This window comes from Dendrobium catenatum, unplaced genomic scaffold, assembly GCF_001605985.2.
Source record: "Dendrobium catenatum unplaced genomic scaffold, ASM160598v2 fragScaff_scaffold_1557, whole genome shotgun sequence".
NCBI classification, from domain to species: domain Eukaryota; kingdom Viridiplantae; phylum Streptophyta; class Magnoliopsida; order Asparagales; family Orchidaceae; genus Dendrobium; species Dendrobium catenatum.
In genome coordinates this window covers 5122144-5139367 of record NW_021320019.1, presented here as the reverse complement: position 1 = coordinate 5139367, position 17224 = coordinate 5122144, and the positions used below count along the sequence as shown (strand labels likewise).

The 17224-nt window shown below is 32.4% G+C and overlaps 1 protein-coding gene across 2 annotated transcripts in view; it reads left to right on the top strand.

Moving 5' to 3' along the window:
• Positions 1–7190: 7190 nt before the first annotated feature.
• Positions 7191–17224, top strand: part of LOC110111178 (probable isoaspartyl peptidase/L-asparaginase 3) — a 25218-nt gene continuing 15184 nt past the window's right edge. The window contains exons 1-2 of one of the 2 annotated variants that reach the window (XM_020842937.2): positions 7191–7260; positions 7383–7557. In XM_020842937.2, coding sequence (XP_020698596.2) covers positions 7222–7260; positions 7383–7557 — 214 coding nt within the window. In that variant the 5' untranslated portion in view covers positions 7191–7221. Of the gene's footprint in view, positions 7261–7308; positions 7558–17224 lie in introns of those variants that run through there. The other variant, XM_020842938.2, reaches the window with a different exon arrangement.

Here is a 17224-nt window from a genome sequence, read left to right as displayed (position 1 = left end):
CCTCCAAAAACCTAATTTTGGGTATTTAAGGCTCTTAATCCTATGATCAGCGGCTAGGATCAATCCTAGATGAAATTAGGAGGGAAAACTTTCAGATTAGGCCGTGGGTTTCATTTGAAATCAAAGGGAATTAAATTAGAGCCTTAAATGGGCCTTAATTAGGGATTTAAATATATTTTAATGGGTTGATTTGACCCATTATGACTTGTATTGACCAAGTCACGTGTTGACTTGGTCAACTCAGTCAAATAGGTCCAATGGGTATTGGGTTTGAGCCATGAATGAGTTTGAATTTGATTTGGACTCAAAAGGGGCTTAATGGGTCAATTTTGACCCATTAAGACTTGGGTTGACCAAGTCAAAGGTTGACTTGGTCAACTCAATCGATCAAGCCCATGTCTGGGCAAAATCGAGGTCAACAATGTCGGCCAAGATTGGGGAGCAAGCTAACCACCTAATGCTTTAAAATAGCGAGTATTGTCTTTATGAAAGATGGGTAAAACTGCTGTTTAAGTTTTTGATAAATTAGGGTCGACATCTAAAGAATGTCCTAATTAGCACATGTACTTATATAGGATAATTATGCTTGAATATAATTAAAATTCTATTAATTTAATTGGTTTCAAATGCAATGTACACTGATTGACCTTGTATGTATAAGTGATATGAATCAATTTAAAAATTTAACTTAGAAAATAGATTTTTCTTAGAGATTGCACAACATTCCTTAGACAATGTTGCACCCTACTAGGCTAGGTGGTCTGCCTCGACCCACAGGTGGGGAGGTGTTTAACAAGAAAGAGAAGATTCAAGATGAATGCATGAGACCCTCCACGTGCTCCTCCACGTGCTTGAGCTTACTTTTTAGATCAATTTATCCTTCTATGTTGGCCTAAATATTTTACTTAGCTATAAGTAGAAACTTTTTGATCCTTAAAGAGCTTAATCGCATCCATACTAAATCAAAACTAGTATGGTAGAAAGAAACCTAGGAAGATTTATGAAATTCCTAATGCATAAAAGTAAACACAATAATCAAATCACATAATCAAAATATAATAAGTAAATATAAAAGTCCATGTAATTAAAAGTGGCAGGGTACCACTAACAACAACCCGCATTCTAATCCTAAAGAGGACATAAGTAATTTTAAAATGTGATATATTTGAAGTCTTAATTTCTTTGTCTTCCTCCCTTTTGCGAGCTCCTTGGATTCATCGGGTCCTGATATCCAAATGAAAATAACTCCTCCTCAAAGGGGTGTTTCTTGCCTCTTTGAATTTTCAAATAATCTTAATTTGAATCCCCAAATGAAAGGAAATATCCCCTCCTCTTTGGACTTCAAATTGAATAGATAATATCACATTTAAAATTAACTTTCACAACCCTAAAAAAAAAAAGACTAGCAAAACCTATATGATTATCCTAAGCAGTTTATATATCAAATCATTAACAATCTCGAGCAATTATATAATTTTATTTGCTCACATTTGAGCTAATTATATCACTTGGCCATGTTTTTTTATTTGCAGTGGGGGTTAGCAATTTTAGCACATACAAAAAATTCATTAGTTAAATTTTAATTTAGCCCCTTTTTTATAGTCTTACATGAGCATGATCACCTACAAAAAATTCATATTAGCATTTAGATCATTCCAAACCTAGGAGAAATCTAGCGTCCATCATATTAATTCACAAATAGCATGATATAAATCAGCACATCAGTAGACATCACATCATTTAATTTATTACAACGAACATATAATGAAATCCACTAGTAACATAAAAAGAAAAAAAAAACATTGGCCGAGTCTAAAACTAAAAGTGGTTATCCTAACAAACTATTTAAAGTGTGTGTATTAGGATGCGTGGCTTGGATGTGTATTATGTTGGATAGTTATTAAAATTTTCTATTGGTTTTTATTTGTTGTGAGTCAAAGGGGACTTAATTCAAGTTAAAGTATTAGTGTCTTGATGTTAATTTTAGGATGAATTTTAATTATTGAGTGATTAATACCTTTATTTACACTAGGGTCATGAAGTTTATTTCTCCTTCTTTGAGATTAAGTTAATAGCGTCGTAGGCCTGAATTTCTAATAATAATAAATATTGTTTAATTAGTTTAATTGGTTCAAATTATGGGTTGATGATTTTTTTAATTAGTTCAAATTAAGGGTTGATGATTTTTAGTTAATTGGTTGCTGATTTGACTTATTATATTAATATTTTTTTTTCATCAACCGGTTTATGGTGTTATCACAACATACACGAGGAACTAGGCCTCCTAAGGTAGTTCATCCTAAAAACCATGTTAGTGTAGTTGTATTAATGATTAACTTTTGGTTAATTAATTAATGATTAGTTGATTTATAGTTTTACACTCATTTGACTCCATTCATGTCATTGTCACAACGGGCTTGAGGAACCAGATCTCTTTAAAACACGTAGCCCTGCAGCTAGAGGTACTCCATCCTAAAACAAAATTATCAATGGAATGATTGTTATGTATTTTGGGGTTGGTTATCTGATTATGTTGATTGGATTGATGTTTCGTTGGAATTTTAGTCATTTGTTTAATTTTTAGATTCTATGAATTATTTTAATTCATTAAAAGAAGGATCAAAATTTTTTTTATTTTTAAATTTAGATTTAATTCTGGAACTTTCTTATTTTTTTATAAATACTAGATCCTGAGATGAGTAAAATTACACTAAGTTTGATGGATTTAGATTTTTCTAGAATGAGTTATGATTTTTTTAAATTCGGGTGTATTTTTGAACTATTAGTAACCAAAGATTCGACTTTTTGATATTTAGAGATTTTTAAAATTATGATTTTTTCATAAATATTAGACATTGAGATGAGTCAAATTCCTTTGAGCTTATTCAATTTGGAGTTTTTTTTTAAATAATTATGGATTTTTTGAAGTTTTTTCATTTAATTAAATGATTTAATTTGTTAATTAAGGATTTGTTTTGCACCAAACTCATTCCAAACTCTTTGAAATCACTCCCAAAGACTAGGGATGACATGGAGGAGTGTTTTTCAAGAGTTTAATTTTTTTTTGAATTTTTGATAATTTTTTAATTATTTATTTTAATTAATTATTAAAATGTCTTACTTATTAAACTAAGACCAATTTTAAAGTCCAATGAAGAGGCTTTTAATTTTCTTGGATAGAGGATTGAATTATGGACAATTTGTTATATTATTTGTAATTTTAGGATTTAATTTCGATTTATTATATTTTGGGAAGTTTCAAATCCCTTAAAAGGGCTGATTTTTTATTTGATTAATCCCTCAAATCTGTTTAATGAGCAAAGACAACAAGTTTAACTCTTAAATCTCTAACTACAAATATGAACATTGCATGTGTTCTAACTATTCAAATTTTCTCAAAAATAGAAATGAGAAAAGAGAATAAGTTTTAAATGGAGAAGATGATAGCTTTAGTTTGGGTGAAGAACTAAAATACCCTTTTTCCCTTCAGTTGTTATTACAGAAAAGAGGATAAATGGAAAGAGAGGAAGGAGGAGAGAGATTTAAAGGTTATAACTTAGGATTAGTTCGTCAGGTTAGTTGAGGATTTCGTTGACCATGAGGTAAACTTCTAATCATGTGTCTCTTATTTCAATTCCAATAAATTTATAAAAAGTTATGGACAAAATTATACTTAAATTTTATGACATTTTTACCACACAACTTTTTTGTATATCTTAGTCTACTTTATTCAAGACACTTTGGCTATAAGAAATTGAATTTTCATTAGTTAGTTTTTTCTATGATGATTTTTGGGCATATTGAATAAATAAGATATTTCTAGTATACATGATAGTTTTATAAAAGTTTTAAAATGTTATTTTGGATATTCTCTTAATATTATAATTCTAAAAAAAATATCTTGTTCTTTATACATGTAATGTTATCCCACTTTAGTATTCTAGTAGTATATTCATCATCATACGCATATTCAAAGTTACGATTATCTGTTATTGTATCTAAAATGCATAATTCATGGAATTGTACGAGTTCGTTATTTCGAAATGCTTCAAGTGCACATTCTGAAATGATATAAGGGCACTATCTATTTTATTTTTAATCCCGTCTGCCTTATGTGGATGTGGGGGCTTCTATTTTATTCTATTTTGACCTCACTTATTGTGTGTGGGTTTGGGAGGCTTAAAGGGAGTTATAAGTAGAAATAGAGTTATAAGCATACATCAGGTTTCTATTTTATTCTATTTAGATGTTCTTTATTATTTTGGTTCTTTTAGCTATCTCTGGTTTATTCTACACTTTGGTTGAGAAAATTTAGGTTTAGGGATTTTATCTTTCAATTAGATCCCGGAGCATCACATCTACAATGTCCATAAAAATAGAAAAAAAAAATTCATTTTTAGAGTAAAATATTCTCTATGATGTGGTGAATACTGCTTGCAAATCGAGCTTATAATAACACCAAAAAATTTTTTAGAATAATGTAATTCAAATTTGTTCAAATAAAAATTTATGGGAATTGTACTACTATTGATAGGCAATCTTTTTTTATGATTATATGAATATCAAAGTTGTTTGAAAATATGCTTTAAGAGCTATCTAAGAGTACTTTGTTAACCAAACCTGCATTTATATTTGAAAAACTAAAATATGTAAATTTTTAGTGTGTATTATGGAAGTTTTACCAGATAGAAATATATAAGTACATATTCTAAAGACATCCAATATTGGTATGTGTAAGGCAATCCATTTGGGAATGATCCCAAGCCCATCCAAAATGGCAGAGACCCAAAGCACCACGATGGTGTGAATGGAATATGATGCTAAGGTGGGAATGCTACCTCTATACCACTCCAATAAAGGTCAATGATGCATAAGGTGTGCTGGTGTTGCTAAATGCATACCGTTATGCAACTGGTGGATGGACCTTGATTTGCATGAACATAAGTACCTATAACACTAATTATGGATGGCTCTGATGCATCTTCAACTATATGATCTTCTCCATATCTATCATTTGTGGTGTGCATCCTCCATCACACATCACTACACATCACTTCTTCCCTATTTATTGCTTGTTGTGCTATACTGTAGTCCTCTCTCCCAAAAAGTAATTAAAATGTATCCCCAGTTTACAAGAAGTATTAATGTTGCATTATAAGTAAAATTTGAAAGTATGCATAATTAAGTAATTTAATGAAGTAAGAAATGCTACATACTAGTATCCTCTCCCCCAGTGCTTTAGGATGGTAAGTTGATGGAGCCCCAATAAGGGATTGCAATAATTGCAAAGAAGCTCAATATCTATACTAATGTAAGTATCACAGATATGCTCGATTCCTATCAAAATCTCCTTAATCATGATGGAAAACAAAGTTGAGCATGTTCTTCTATAGGGTTGTGAGTTTTGGGCCACGGATCGAGTTTGGGTCGAACCTGAAACTGACCCGGTACTATTCAGGTAAACACAAACCCGACCCATTTTTGCAAACAGGGTCAATTTTTTGGACCCGAACCCGACTCCTTCGGGTCCGGGTCAACTCGACATGACCCTAATGCGACTCCTTCGGGTCGAATTATTGAACTTGAATCTGACCCTACCCAGAATTTTTGGGTAGAGTTCGAGTCAATTTTTCAGGCCGTGTCAAATATTGACACCCCTATTCTTCTCTAACTTCATGTATGTATAGGGGTAATCCACCTAGTCCATGTATGCTTTACCCCTTCCATCTACTGACTAAAATCAATCTTCATTAGATCCATATCGATTTGCTGCACTTCCCCAAACTTCCTCATTATACAATTAAAGTACTACCACTCAACTTACCACTAGCTAATAAGTAGCATACATGGTTGCTAATTTTGCAACACAACAATGCATATATTAACAGCATATATCCAAATCTTGTGGCCATAAAACTCCCATATAGCTTGAATTATAAGTTCAGATTAATATTTATCCACACAAATTTCCTTTATCTACAATAGAATCATTAGATTATGAGTAATAAAGTTAAATTTATGTGCACTTGGCTCTCTAAAAATCCTTTGATCTCATCTCTATACATTCAAATGTTGCGTACTAACATTTCTATAACATGTTGCTCTTTCTAGATGCAATATTATAGTAAAATAAGTAAAAATAATAAGCATTGCCAATAAATTTATGAAAAAAAAAAGAATTCATACCATAAACCAAAGCTCTTCCCATCAAGGTCCAATTGATACAAAATATAAAGAGTTAGTTGCCCCACATACAAAAGCTTTTAACTCCAGACCTTCAATAAGTGTAATTACCTTACCATATTTATGTGACTTGTGTTTGTGACTTCCTTTGAACTCCCAATATATATGAGTTAATACTACACTTCCTAATGAACGTATGGAAAACTCATGTAATTCTCCATGAGTAGTAAGTGAATTCCTAACATATATGAGTTAGTACTACACTCCCTAATTAATGTATGGAAAACTCATATAATTCTCCATGAGTAGTAAGTACTGTAAATGCATCTCACACCCAAATGTGTTAGACATAGAAAATAACATAATATAAAAAGAATGCACGCACAAATATTTCTACTAAATTTGATCCCATTAAAACCTAAGTAGAATTCCCTAAAGAATGTCCAACCCAGTCATCTTAACGACATGCATGTTTAGGTTTGAGCTTTGGCCCATTTGAAATGCGAATATCAAATATAATTCTTACGAATGATGACATATAACTTCTTTGTGATGACAACCTACTAGGTATTGCAACAATCGGGCTATAATACCCACATACAATTGTCAACTAAAACATTCCAACATATTATAGGAGAACCATCAACTCTAATGCTAAAAAGAACTCCAATTTTATAGAGTCACAATCATCTTGCCAAATAGCAAGTAAAATATGTTCTTATATGAGATGATCAACGCTCGATAAGTGCGGTAAATAGGTAGTTATCTAGTTTAAGGTAGTTGAGGTGTCTAGAGTTTTGTTAAAGTGATAGGATATTTTAGTTTGGAGGAAATATTAGGACATATTTAAAAAATAAAAAAATTTAGGGCATATTACTATAATTTTTACTATTATAAGGCTTTTAAAGTTAAATTTACTTTATTAATCTAGCAAAATATGAGTGAAGAGCGCTTGCTCCAACCCCACTCTATATAGAATTTGCCACCCTCGGAAGAAGCTGCATTTCTGTCGCATTTGCATTTTTCTTGGCAACTCTAATGCGCATCTTTCTCCTTCTCCTCCTGCAGGTTTCTTTGGTAAGAACTCGCACGCTGTGTATCAACCGATCAAAACAAAAACAAAAACAAAAAATCCCCCATTTTTGTTACCCGTCAGTTCTTATTGATAGCCTAGGTTTCACGCGTCTTGTCATCTACAGGTGGCAGCGACTGGCGCTGCTCACAGCTCGGAACCTTTCCCGGTGGTCGTGAGCACATGGCCGTTCGTGGAGGCGGTGAGAGCTGCTTGGAGAGTCGTTACTGCCGGATCCTCCGCCGTGGATGCCGTCGTTGAGGGCTGCTCTACTTGTGAGGAGCTGCGCTGCGATGGCACAGGTTTGTGTGAACTTGACGTTTAGGTTTATTTATTTATTTATTTATTTATTTTATTATTATTTTTTAATTAACTTGAAGTTTAGTTGCTTGACTGGGTGGCAGGGATTAGGGTTAGCATCTATTTTGTTGATTTAGGGTTGGTGGATTGATATATGATACCCTTTTAACGCCCTAATTTTCAAATCAAGCTTTACAAGGAATAATGAGGAATTTAGGGGTAAAAGGGGATGTTTGCTTATAAGGTAATTGCTGTCTTGTTATTTAATTTATCTGTGTAATTTACTTAACATGATTAGTTGTAGATTAAGGCTTTGTTTGGGACAACTTTGTTTTTGCTTTATAGAGCAGCTTTTTAGTATATATTTTTTTGAAAAAAAAATATTGTATTAGAAAGCTGCTTTAGAAAGAAGTAAGAAGGCTCTCCTAAACAAAGCCTAAGTTTGCTAATTGATTATTTATTAATTAAGTGAGAAAGTTTAGTCAATTTTGAACTAATTAGACTCTACATTTAATGTTAATTGCTAATTATTTTCTGATTAAAATGCCAATCATAATGTTAGATTGAATGTTAATTACTTTACTAATTGCATTGTTAAAAAAGAATTCCCTCATAGCCAATTAACATAATTATCAAATACTTGTAATAATATTTTTATCAGCTTAATTGTTTATGATTTTTCATTTTAAACTAATTAAAACAATTAAATAATTAAAATTTTAATTAGCAAGTTAATAATTAGTTATTCATTCTTCAATGATTTTTTTTTACAAATTGTAAAAGAATTTTAATGATTTAATTAAGAAGCATTTTTGCTAAACTTCCCATAATCACTAGTCAATTAATGGTTTGAAGTCGGTCATTAATGTCTTATATAATAGCATAGTTATTATTAAATACTTAGTTATTGTTTGACTATAAAGTTTCTCTACCATTAATCAATATTCAAGACTGCTGAATATTCAACTAATTATTTACTTAAGCTACATCTAATTTTTTACTTGAAGCATAATTGCATGATTAAAGGAAGTCAAATCACTCACCCAAATTATTGCCAAATTTCCTTACCATAATCCGTTTACACTAGACTGTTTTGAAAGATTAACGAAGATTAATAAATTGCCATTCAAATGATTTTCATTTTGAAAGCCAAATATCTTTACTGATTAGAAGATTTCACAGATGACAAAAGCCCCCATTTGCATCAGAAAATCTAAAATATAACAAGAATATATTATAACCAACACATAATTAATTTAATATTAAATTTTTTATCAATAATAAAAATTACTTATCCAATATTCAAATTTAACTAAATTTGATGTTAAATGTAGTACCTACTACAAGTGTATAACTGCATTGCAATATTCTCTCTAACTTCAACCATCAAATTTGTGCCTTCACCTTCAAGTAAGTCTACAAAATCATTCATGTTTCTTAAGGGTTCAACTTCTTCTCCCACTCTGTACTCATGTGACCTGGATGAACAAAATTTTCATCGACGTTACATTCCTTAAATTCCAAATCAGTTCTTGAATGATGTCTCCATATGTAATTATGTAATGCGATTGTAGCAACTACAATAAGATGCTATTTCTGGAATGAGTAGTTTGACACATCTCTTAGAATTCACCATTTTTTCTTTCATACACCAAAAGCACGTTTCATTACACTTCTCAAGGTGGAATGTCTTCTATTAAATACCTCTCGGTGACCCCTAGTAGGTCGGCTACCTCGTACGAAATTTGGTATATGATATCGCGTCTTTGGATAAGGCTTAAGAAACCCCCTTTGAAGCGTGTCTCCAACGTCAACTAAATAAAATTTACATGTTATCAAATAGGTAATTTTCTCATATATTATAATATAAAATATCCTTACTAAAATCATGTTCATTTATTCATTAAAAAAAAAAACCTGATGCCGGTGCAAAAAAATTGCATCTTGGATCCTTTATAATAATCATTCAGGGTTTATTTACCTGATAATTCAATAATAATTCAAATAACTAGAAAATTCACATAAATCAAAGCTTAACTCTAAAGTAATGAATAAAACCAACATATTCAAATCAAATAAAAGATTTAATTACAAACTAATTTCATTTAAACTGAATTCATCAATATAATAAAAAGGATAAACTAAATATCAAATCAAATAATAATAATATAAATCTTTCTTAAAATCAAAATTAAAATACAAGATTTAAGCAAATTCAAAATGAAAAATATACTTGAATTAAACAACATAATCAAATTTAAATAAGAAAAATTAGATGGTAAATTAAAGTTTAAAATCAAATTAAATATGAAGCTAATTTAAAATAAATAAAAGTGAACAAAAGTAAATAAAATAAAGTTAAAATTAGTTCAATTAAATTTGAAATTAACTTCCTAATTAAATCATTAAAAATAACAAACATATTTAAAGAAAATAGCCAAAATAAAATTCAAATGATAGTCTACATCAATTAAAAAAAAATTAAAATGAAAATAAAAATTTTCTTTTATAAACTCATTAAAAAGTCAAATAAAAAATCCAAAACATTAAAACTTAAATAGTAATGACTCCCAGATATTAAATAAAATTAAAATTAGAAAATAAAACTTTATAGCCAAAAAGGGTGAACTTGCATAGCTTAGCACACACTTTTAGATTGTTTAGACAACTGATCCTAGTTTTAGGTTAGGAGTGCTATTTTATTAATGTACATTTTCTATTGATAAATGAAATAAATTTTCAATCATTGGTAGGTGTGTGCAAAATATTTTGAATGATGTTTGGTTTGATGACTCTGATGTTTTTTTGCTCTCTCAGGGTGGTCAAAGTGAGCAAATGCTTGTAATATGTTATGTTTTTTTTATTTTTATATAAACTACTTTAATAACTTGCAGGGAGTACAGTGCCTTTTTATTATTTAATTGTAATTTATTACAAGAGTTGTGAAAATCTAAAAATGAGGCATTTTCTTTAGAAAAGGATTAGATAACCAAAGGGAAAGAATTTTCTTCATCGAAAGATTCTTTTCATTTGGAAGCTTTACTGGAGGAATAAAGAATCAAGCTTGGGAGGAAGAAGTTAAGACTAGAAATAACCTTATTTTTATAAAGACTTGCGTCATTTCATAGAAGTAGAATCCAGACTGTTGTTGGTGGAACATGATCACTTCTACTTTACAGACCTTAGGTTGTATTAAGTGACATTTGTTATATGAACTTTGGACTTTTTACATTGCTTTGTGATTTGTTTTGGTGGTTGAGAGAATGCTTGTTTATATTGTTTGCATACTAGTAACCCCTTCCTTTTTTAGGTTTATTTCATGCATGTGCTTTTGTCTTGATATCTCGCTAGGCTCTTAGGAAATAAAATTTTTCTATTCATAACCAATAAAAATTTTAGGATAATATAGCAAGATAACTTGGCTTAGAAAGTAAGCAAAAGCTCATTTGGGGTCGCATAAATCAGATCCTTCCTTCTTTCCTTTTTAGGCACTTTTCCGTTTGCGAGTAGAATTAGATCATTTGACCTATGAGGCTGCAGTTCTAACTCATGGGAGTTTCGCTCTTTTAGGATAAAATTTATTTTTTAAGTCTTTTTAAAAGTTTAAATGTTGATTATTGCATAAGAGTTAATTAGTATGCATTGCATTAGAAATAAATAAAAATTAATTAAAATTTAATTGCATTTAGCTTTAAAATCATGATTACCATGGATAAGTTCAGAGCCACTAGAAATTTCTTTAGATGTCAGCCTTATATTAAAAAAATTTAACTAACAACAACCTATCCATCTTGCATTTGCGTAAAACTGAAATCATATTTTTTTAAAGCGATTAGGTGGAGTTTTAGCTAACATTTTCACTCCAGGAGAGAATGTAAGTTTAGAAGTGTCAGACTTTTTGAAACTCTTTTCTAGAGTCAAAGATATAAATCACATCTCACTGAATTTGCACGTTGTTAGACTAGGATCGAGTTTTGACTCTGTAGTGATCCACCTTAAGCCTAGGCTTTGAGGTTGATTGCATATCATAAGATCTCACCCTCTGGGCATTTCACTAATCTTGTGATCAAAGAATATAAGTTCTAAATTTTTAATAAAACATCAACTCAAATATAATGCCTCATCTTTTAAAATATTAGAGCCCGGGATAGGATAGACTAGAGCACTTCTTGGTGGTCTCAGAATCCTTGTGCTACCTACTCTTGATCTTTTGGCTTCCAGAAAGAGCAATTCAAGAACCAATTTCCTTTGAAAATTCCAAAATCTCTTATCCTTGACTTAAATTTTGAAATCTAAAAATATTTGACACCACTTTAATCAAGAGTGTTCTCGAGAGATTTACATCTTCTAGGATGTAATTAACCATAAAGACTTACATTTATGGGGAATCTATAACTCCAATACACCCAATCTTATTCCCATTAGGTAGGGAAAAGATCTCTGGGAATATAAACAATTTTTTAAAACTCATTTTTGCATTAAAAAATATTTGCAAAATATAATGTTCATCTTTAAATACTATTCTAGAATAACATGTCTATTTTTCGAGATAGTATGTTATTCTTTTTGTTGTATTTGACTATAAAAATGCAAATTTCTGAAAATCCTATTTTTGTCTTTGAATCTATTGTAGAATATCATATATATCTCTCTACATAGTTCGTTATTCTTAATGTCGTATTCTATCACAAGAATAGGGGTACCCCGAATCTGCGTTATATTTTATTTTCCCACATGCATCGATGCACGAGAGAGGGTAACTGCCTTTTGGTTAGGATGAGTTCAAGTTGGTGAAATTGATGTACATGCGCCATTTTCCGTTAGACTTCCAGAGCATCACGATGTTGTAAAACTACTCCAGACACCACACGTCCTTAACGAATATAGCCTCCAGAAGCTTATTAACCTCACAATGGATTGGTTCAATCAACATCATTACAACTGGCTTGATCTTTTGTTTTATTGATCTTGCCCTGTCAATGTTAAATCAGTGGTAGGAAACATTGATATCGACACCTAACATCTTCCTACCTGACAAGGCGCATACATCAATGTTCTCCTTGAGACTTGTTATTAGATTACCTTTTCTCTCTTCATTAAAGGCCATGGTTATTCGTGAGTTGTGGCTCAATTCTTCCTTGGAGATAGGTACCTCTTTAACTACTTTAAAACCCTTTAGTCCATGCTCCATATGGACATCACTGGAGAATCTCCACTCTTGAGTAGGATAAGTCACTTGTAATCATTATCACTACATGATCGTTTGCCAGAAATTTCACAATGACATGATAAGTGAAGATGACTGCCCTAAAGATGTTAAGCAAAAATCATCCGAAAATGGCTTTGTAGGTAGTCGGCTCGTCAACTATGACAAAGTCGACTATCTCGAAAAATTGTCATTCTCCTTCCCAAGTAATGAGTTACACAATCACTTCTTTGGTCTTCCTTCTCTCGAAAAAGTCAAGGAGATGACGGGAAGTTGGTGTTAGGCGAGAAGTTCTTAAGTTAATCTTTCCAGTTACACACTTGAAAATGATGTTAGTTGAGCTCTAGGTGTCTGTTAGGATGCTTTTGATTTGTTAATTGATGATTAGGGCTGTGACAACCATGACATCATTGAACAGATTGCCATTTGCTAGCCGATTTGGGCAGTAATTCGTTACTTGGTGCCCTTGACATACTTGTCGAGTTCACCTCTCTTGTCCAAATTCACTTGATGCTATCTCGGTAAGATGTTTCTATTCCAACTCCTCCGTGAATTGTTGAGGGCACTCCAATGATGTGAATTGTCTGTGTCGGGATTGATTTATTGCAAGGTTCTTCCATTGGTGCCTTCCCCTATCCTCGACTTTATATGCAAGAAGAAAATCCTTTAATTTACCAACTTTAATTAGGTTCTCCACCAAGTGCCTGAGATGTGGCGATCATTTGTTTCATGCTTGTGATATTGGTGGTAGGTGCAGTAATTCGATTAATTGTGAAGAGGCCATTTGGCTTTCCTTGGTGTTGGTTTCCTAAAGAACTCTTTGTTTTGAATGGCTTTCACAAGTACATGCACAAAGACTCTCAATGAAGTCATAACCGAGAGCTGATGATTTTGAGGTGGTTGTGATTTCTCCCTCCGACGATCACCTTGCCATGCTTCACCCTGCACTCACCCATAGTATGGACGGGGACTCTAGGACTATCTGTCCCTTCTCCTATTAATGTATATGTCGCCCTTATCTTTGTGGTGATTTTGTTGGTCTATGGGGAATTGCCTAAGTTTCCCCCACTAATTAAACTTCTCCAGTTGTTTTACTGCAAATGAGTTTGTCTTGCAATTATATTCCTCATTTATGTGATTATTGGCAAGTTTAAGAAACTCGGCCAGCTTTCTTAACTGTTGTAGGCCGAGTGCATACTAGAAAGGTCCTTCAACGAAGCCCTTGGGTCAAGGTGGCTTGAGATATAGTTGGTTCGAGATTTTTCATATCTAGCATTTTTTTTCTACAACCACATAATGAAACTCCATAAAGATTCACTTGGTTCCTGCCTCATCTGCGATACGAATTCCTTAGTTGCCTTTGTGTGTTGTCAAATTGACTGGTGAACATATTCTTGAACTTGTCGAATGAGCTGTGAATTCAAGTGAAAGGCTTAAGAACCACTCGAGACCTGATTTCTTAAAAGTTGCAAAGAATACTTTGCACTTCATTTCATCTTCGACGTCGAATAATGAAACAATATATTCAAAATAGGAGACATAATACATAGGATATGTTCTGCCCTTGTACGAATTCATGTGGGGAATCTCAAACTTTACCAGGGGCTTAGCATATACTATTTCTCTGTTGACGGCTTTTTCTTCTAATCCCACCTTTTGTCATTGTAATAATAGGAGTTTGCATCTTCGCTATCAAGGTAGTAGGTTGCATCTTCCCTATTTTGTAACTCTAACTCATGTAATACTTTTCTTTTAGTTTGTGGCATGCTCCTCACTTACACACCTTTTAGGATTTTGGAATCAAAATTTTCTTTGGATTACATCCAAACCTTATTGAGAGCATCATTTGAAGAGAGCAAAGAAAAGGAGAGAGAGAATTACAGGGAGTGGAGCTTTGTACTTCTTTAAATGAACTTTAATTCCAAAGATTGCATCATCTGAGCTCCACCTTTGACTTTTTATTTATAAGTTTAGGCCAAGGCTTAGGATGTCATAGAATTAGTTACATAGAGATGATTGTAAAATAATGATAAGGCTTAGGAGCTGTATATCCCAACTACACACGTGTATATTAGTTGGTAATTGATGACTTCTTGACGTCATAATGCCCAACCGATTTGAGGAAGTCGCTGACATGACTTGAGGGAGTCGCTCGCGTGGTGATTACTTGGAAAGCTTTGGTGAACCTATCTCAAGCTAGATTGATTTCATATGAACTAAGTCAACTTTGGCTTCAATTAGGTCAACAGATGCATGATTATATATTATTAGTTTTTCCCTCGTAAGAATCGAGGTGAGGAATTTTGAACCTTACGGGAAGCTTTTGCAATCTCCCTTGAGAAAATATTTGTAATGTACCTTGAGAAAACATTTTTCAGTTGAGACTTACTCTTTTCTAATCGCCTCTTTTCCTGATGATAGGTTGATGTCAATTCTTCATTATTTAGATGGTTGGTCTCATTAACCACTGGTGTTGAAGTTAGATCTCTAGTTCTAGATAATCTCCATCTTCTTATGATTAAATAAGAAGATCATGCCGGCTACTCCACTCTAGGACTAGCACTTGAAAGATGTTCTAGTGCTCCTTTGATCATTCTATTTAGTATTTCTTTCATCTTTGTAAGTTGCCTTGTTGTGACAAATTCTTTATTCTATATATTCCTTGTAGTTTCTTTGTTTTGCTCTGCTTCCCATAGCACTTGATTTTTGGTTTTTAGCATGCTCCATGATCATCACACATTTAAGGATGTTGAATTCCAAAATTTCCTTGAATTATATCAGAATCTTACTTTTGGACAAAATCAATAGGAGAGCAAAGAATAAGCAAAAAAAAGAAAGTATTTAGAGTGAGAAGCTTTGAGATTTCATAATGAGCTCAAGTACTAAGAATGCGTGTATTGAGCTCTACCCCTCATCTCCTATTTAAAGGTTTGAGTTGGGCTTGAGCGACATAGGTTTGGCTACGCCCAAGGGCGGATTTAAGCTGGGGGCCGCGGGGGCACGGGCCCCCACTGGATGTGCGAGCAATGTCTAATTAATACGATTTATTACTCTTTAATTAGGCCTAAAGCAAATTATTAATATTAGATATTTTTTCGTCATCCTTATTCCCACCCGTCTTACCCAAAAATAAATTCCATCCTGCCTTGCTTCTTTTACGCACGGACCACGGAGTAGAGCGAACAGCGAATCCTTCTTCTTTCACGCGGAACTCCCGTTACTTCCTTCTTTTTTCCCGTTTCAGGTAATGATATGAATTATGTATATCTCTACTTGTATTAAAAAAATACTTGAGTGGTACCTGGTTCTTTTCCACATCGAGTGATCTAAGCCAAAGGCCCTGAGTGTAGGGAAGTCGGAGCTAGGTTTCGGGGAGAAAGTATTGATTTTTTTATTTATTTTTTTTTTAATTTTTTCCAATGAATCAACTTTGATTTGAACTTGGTATGCATTAAGACTTATGTGAGGAGAGCTTATTTTTATTTAAAATTGAGCTGGTAAATTAGAAAACTTTATAATGTGTGAAATTTATAAGCAATTGGCTATTTTTCAGATTGCTTTATTTTATTTGTCTTATAGATCTTATTAATTAATCAGTAAAAGTAATTTCTTCATCATGCTTGATGACTTCATTTTGTTAAGCTTGTGCTTTATTTTATTTGCCTTACAATTACTTTTGTTTGTGATGTTGTTTTCATTCAAATTAGATATGCATATGTATTTCAAATGAAAATTTGAAGGAGATGACCAGAAACTTTTATTTGAAGAAAACAATATACAAACTAAAGAAAGTCATACACAAATAAATTATGCCGATGTCCCCACTGATTCTGGATTGAGAAAAAAATTTTAGATTACAATCCTAATGAGAGGGATAGTGTGCGGAGATACTACTTGTCAAAAGGATCATGCCAATCACATGATCATAAATTCCCCCCAACACAAATTGAAAATAAATTTCATAAATTTTATAAAGGTTGAGGATTTTTTTAAATTCAATAAATTGTGCCCCACATGAAAAAAATGCTGGCTCCGCCCCTAGCTACACCTAAGATTATATAAATAAGTATTACAATAAATTAACAACAAAAACATCAAGCCTTTATCCTACTACGTGTGGTCGGCTACATGAGTCCTTTCTCTCCATTGTGTCTTGTTAAGAGTCAAATTCTCATTCAAATTTAATAAAGAAAGGTCATTTCTAATATTTTCTAACCAAATCTTTTTAGGTCTACTGAGATGAGGATGCTCAGGTGGATGAGTGGATTTACTCTTAGAGACAGGATACGAAACGGCATATCCATGAAAAGATAGGAGTAGTTTCAGTGACATATAAGATTAGAGAGAGTCGCCTTACAATAAACTATGTTACATAATTTTGTTTGACTATTCCTTAGTTGTTATTATGATAAAAGTTTAATCTTCCATCCATGGGCGGAACCACATGGTTCCTGGGGGGGGGG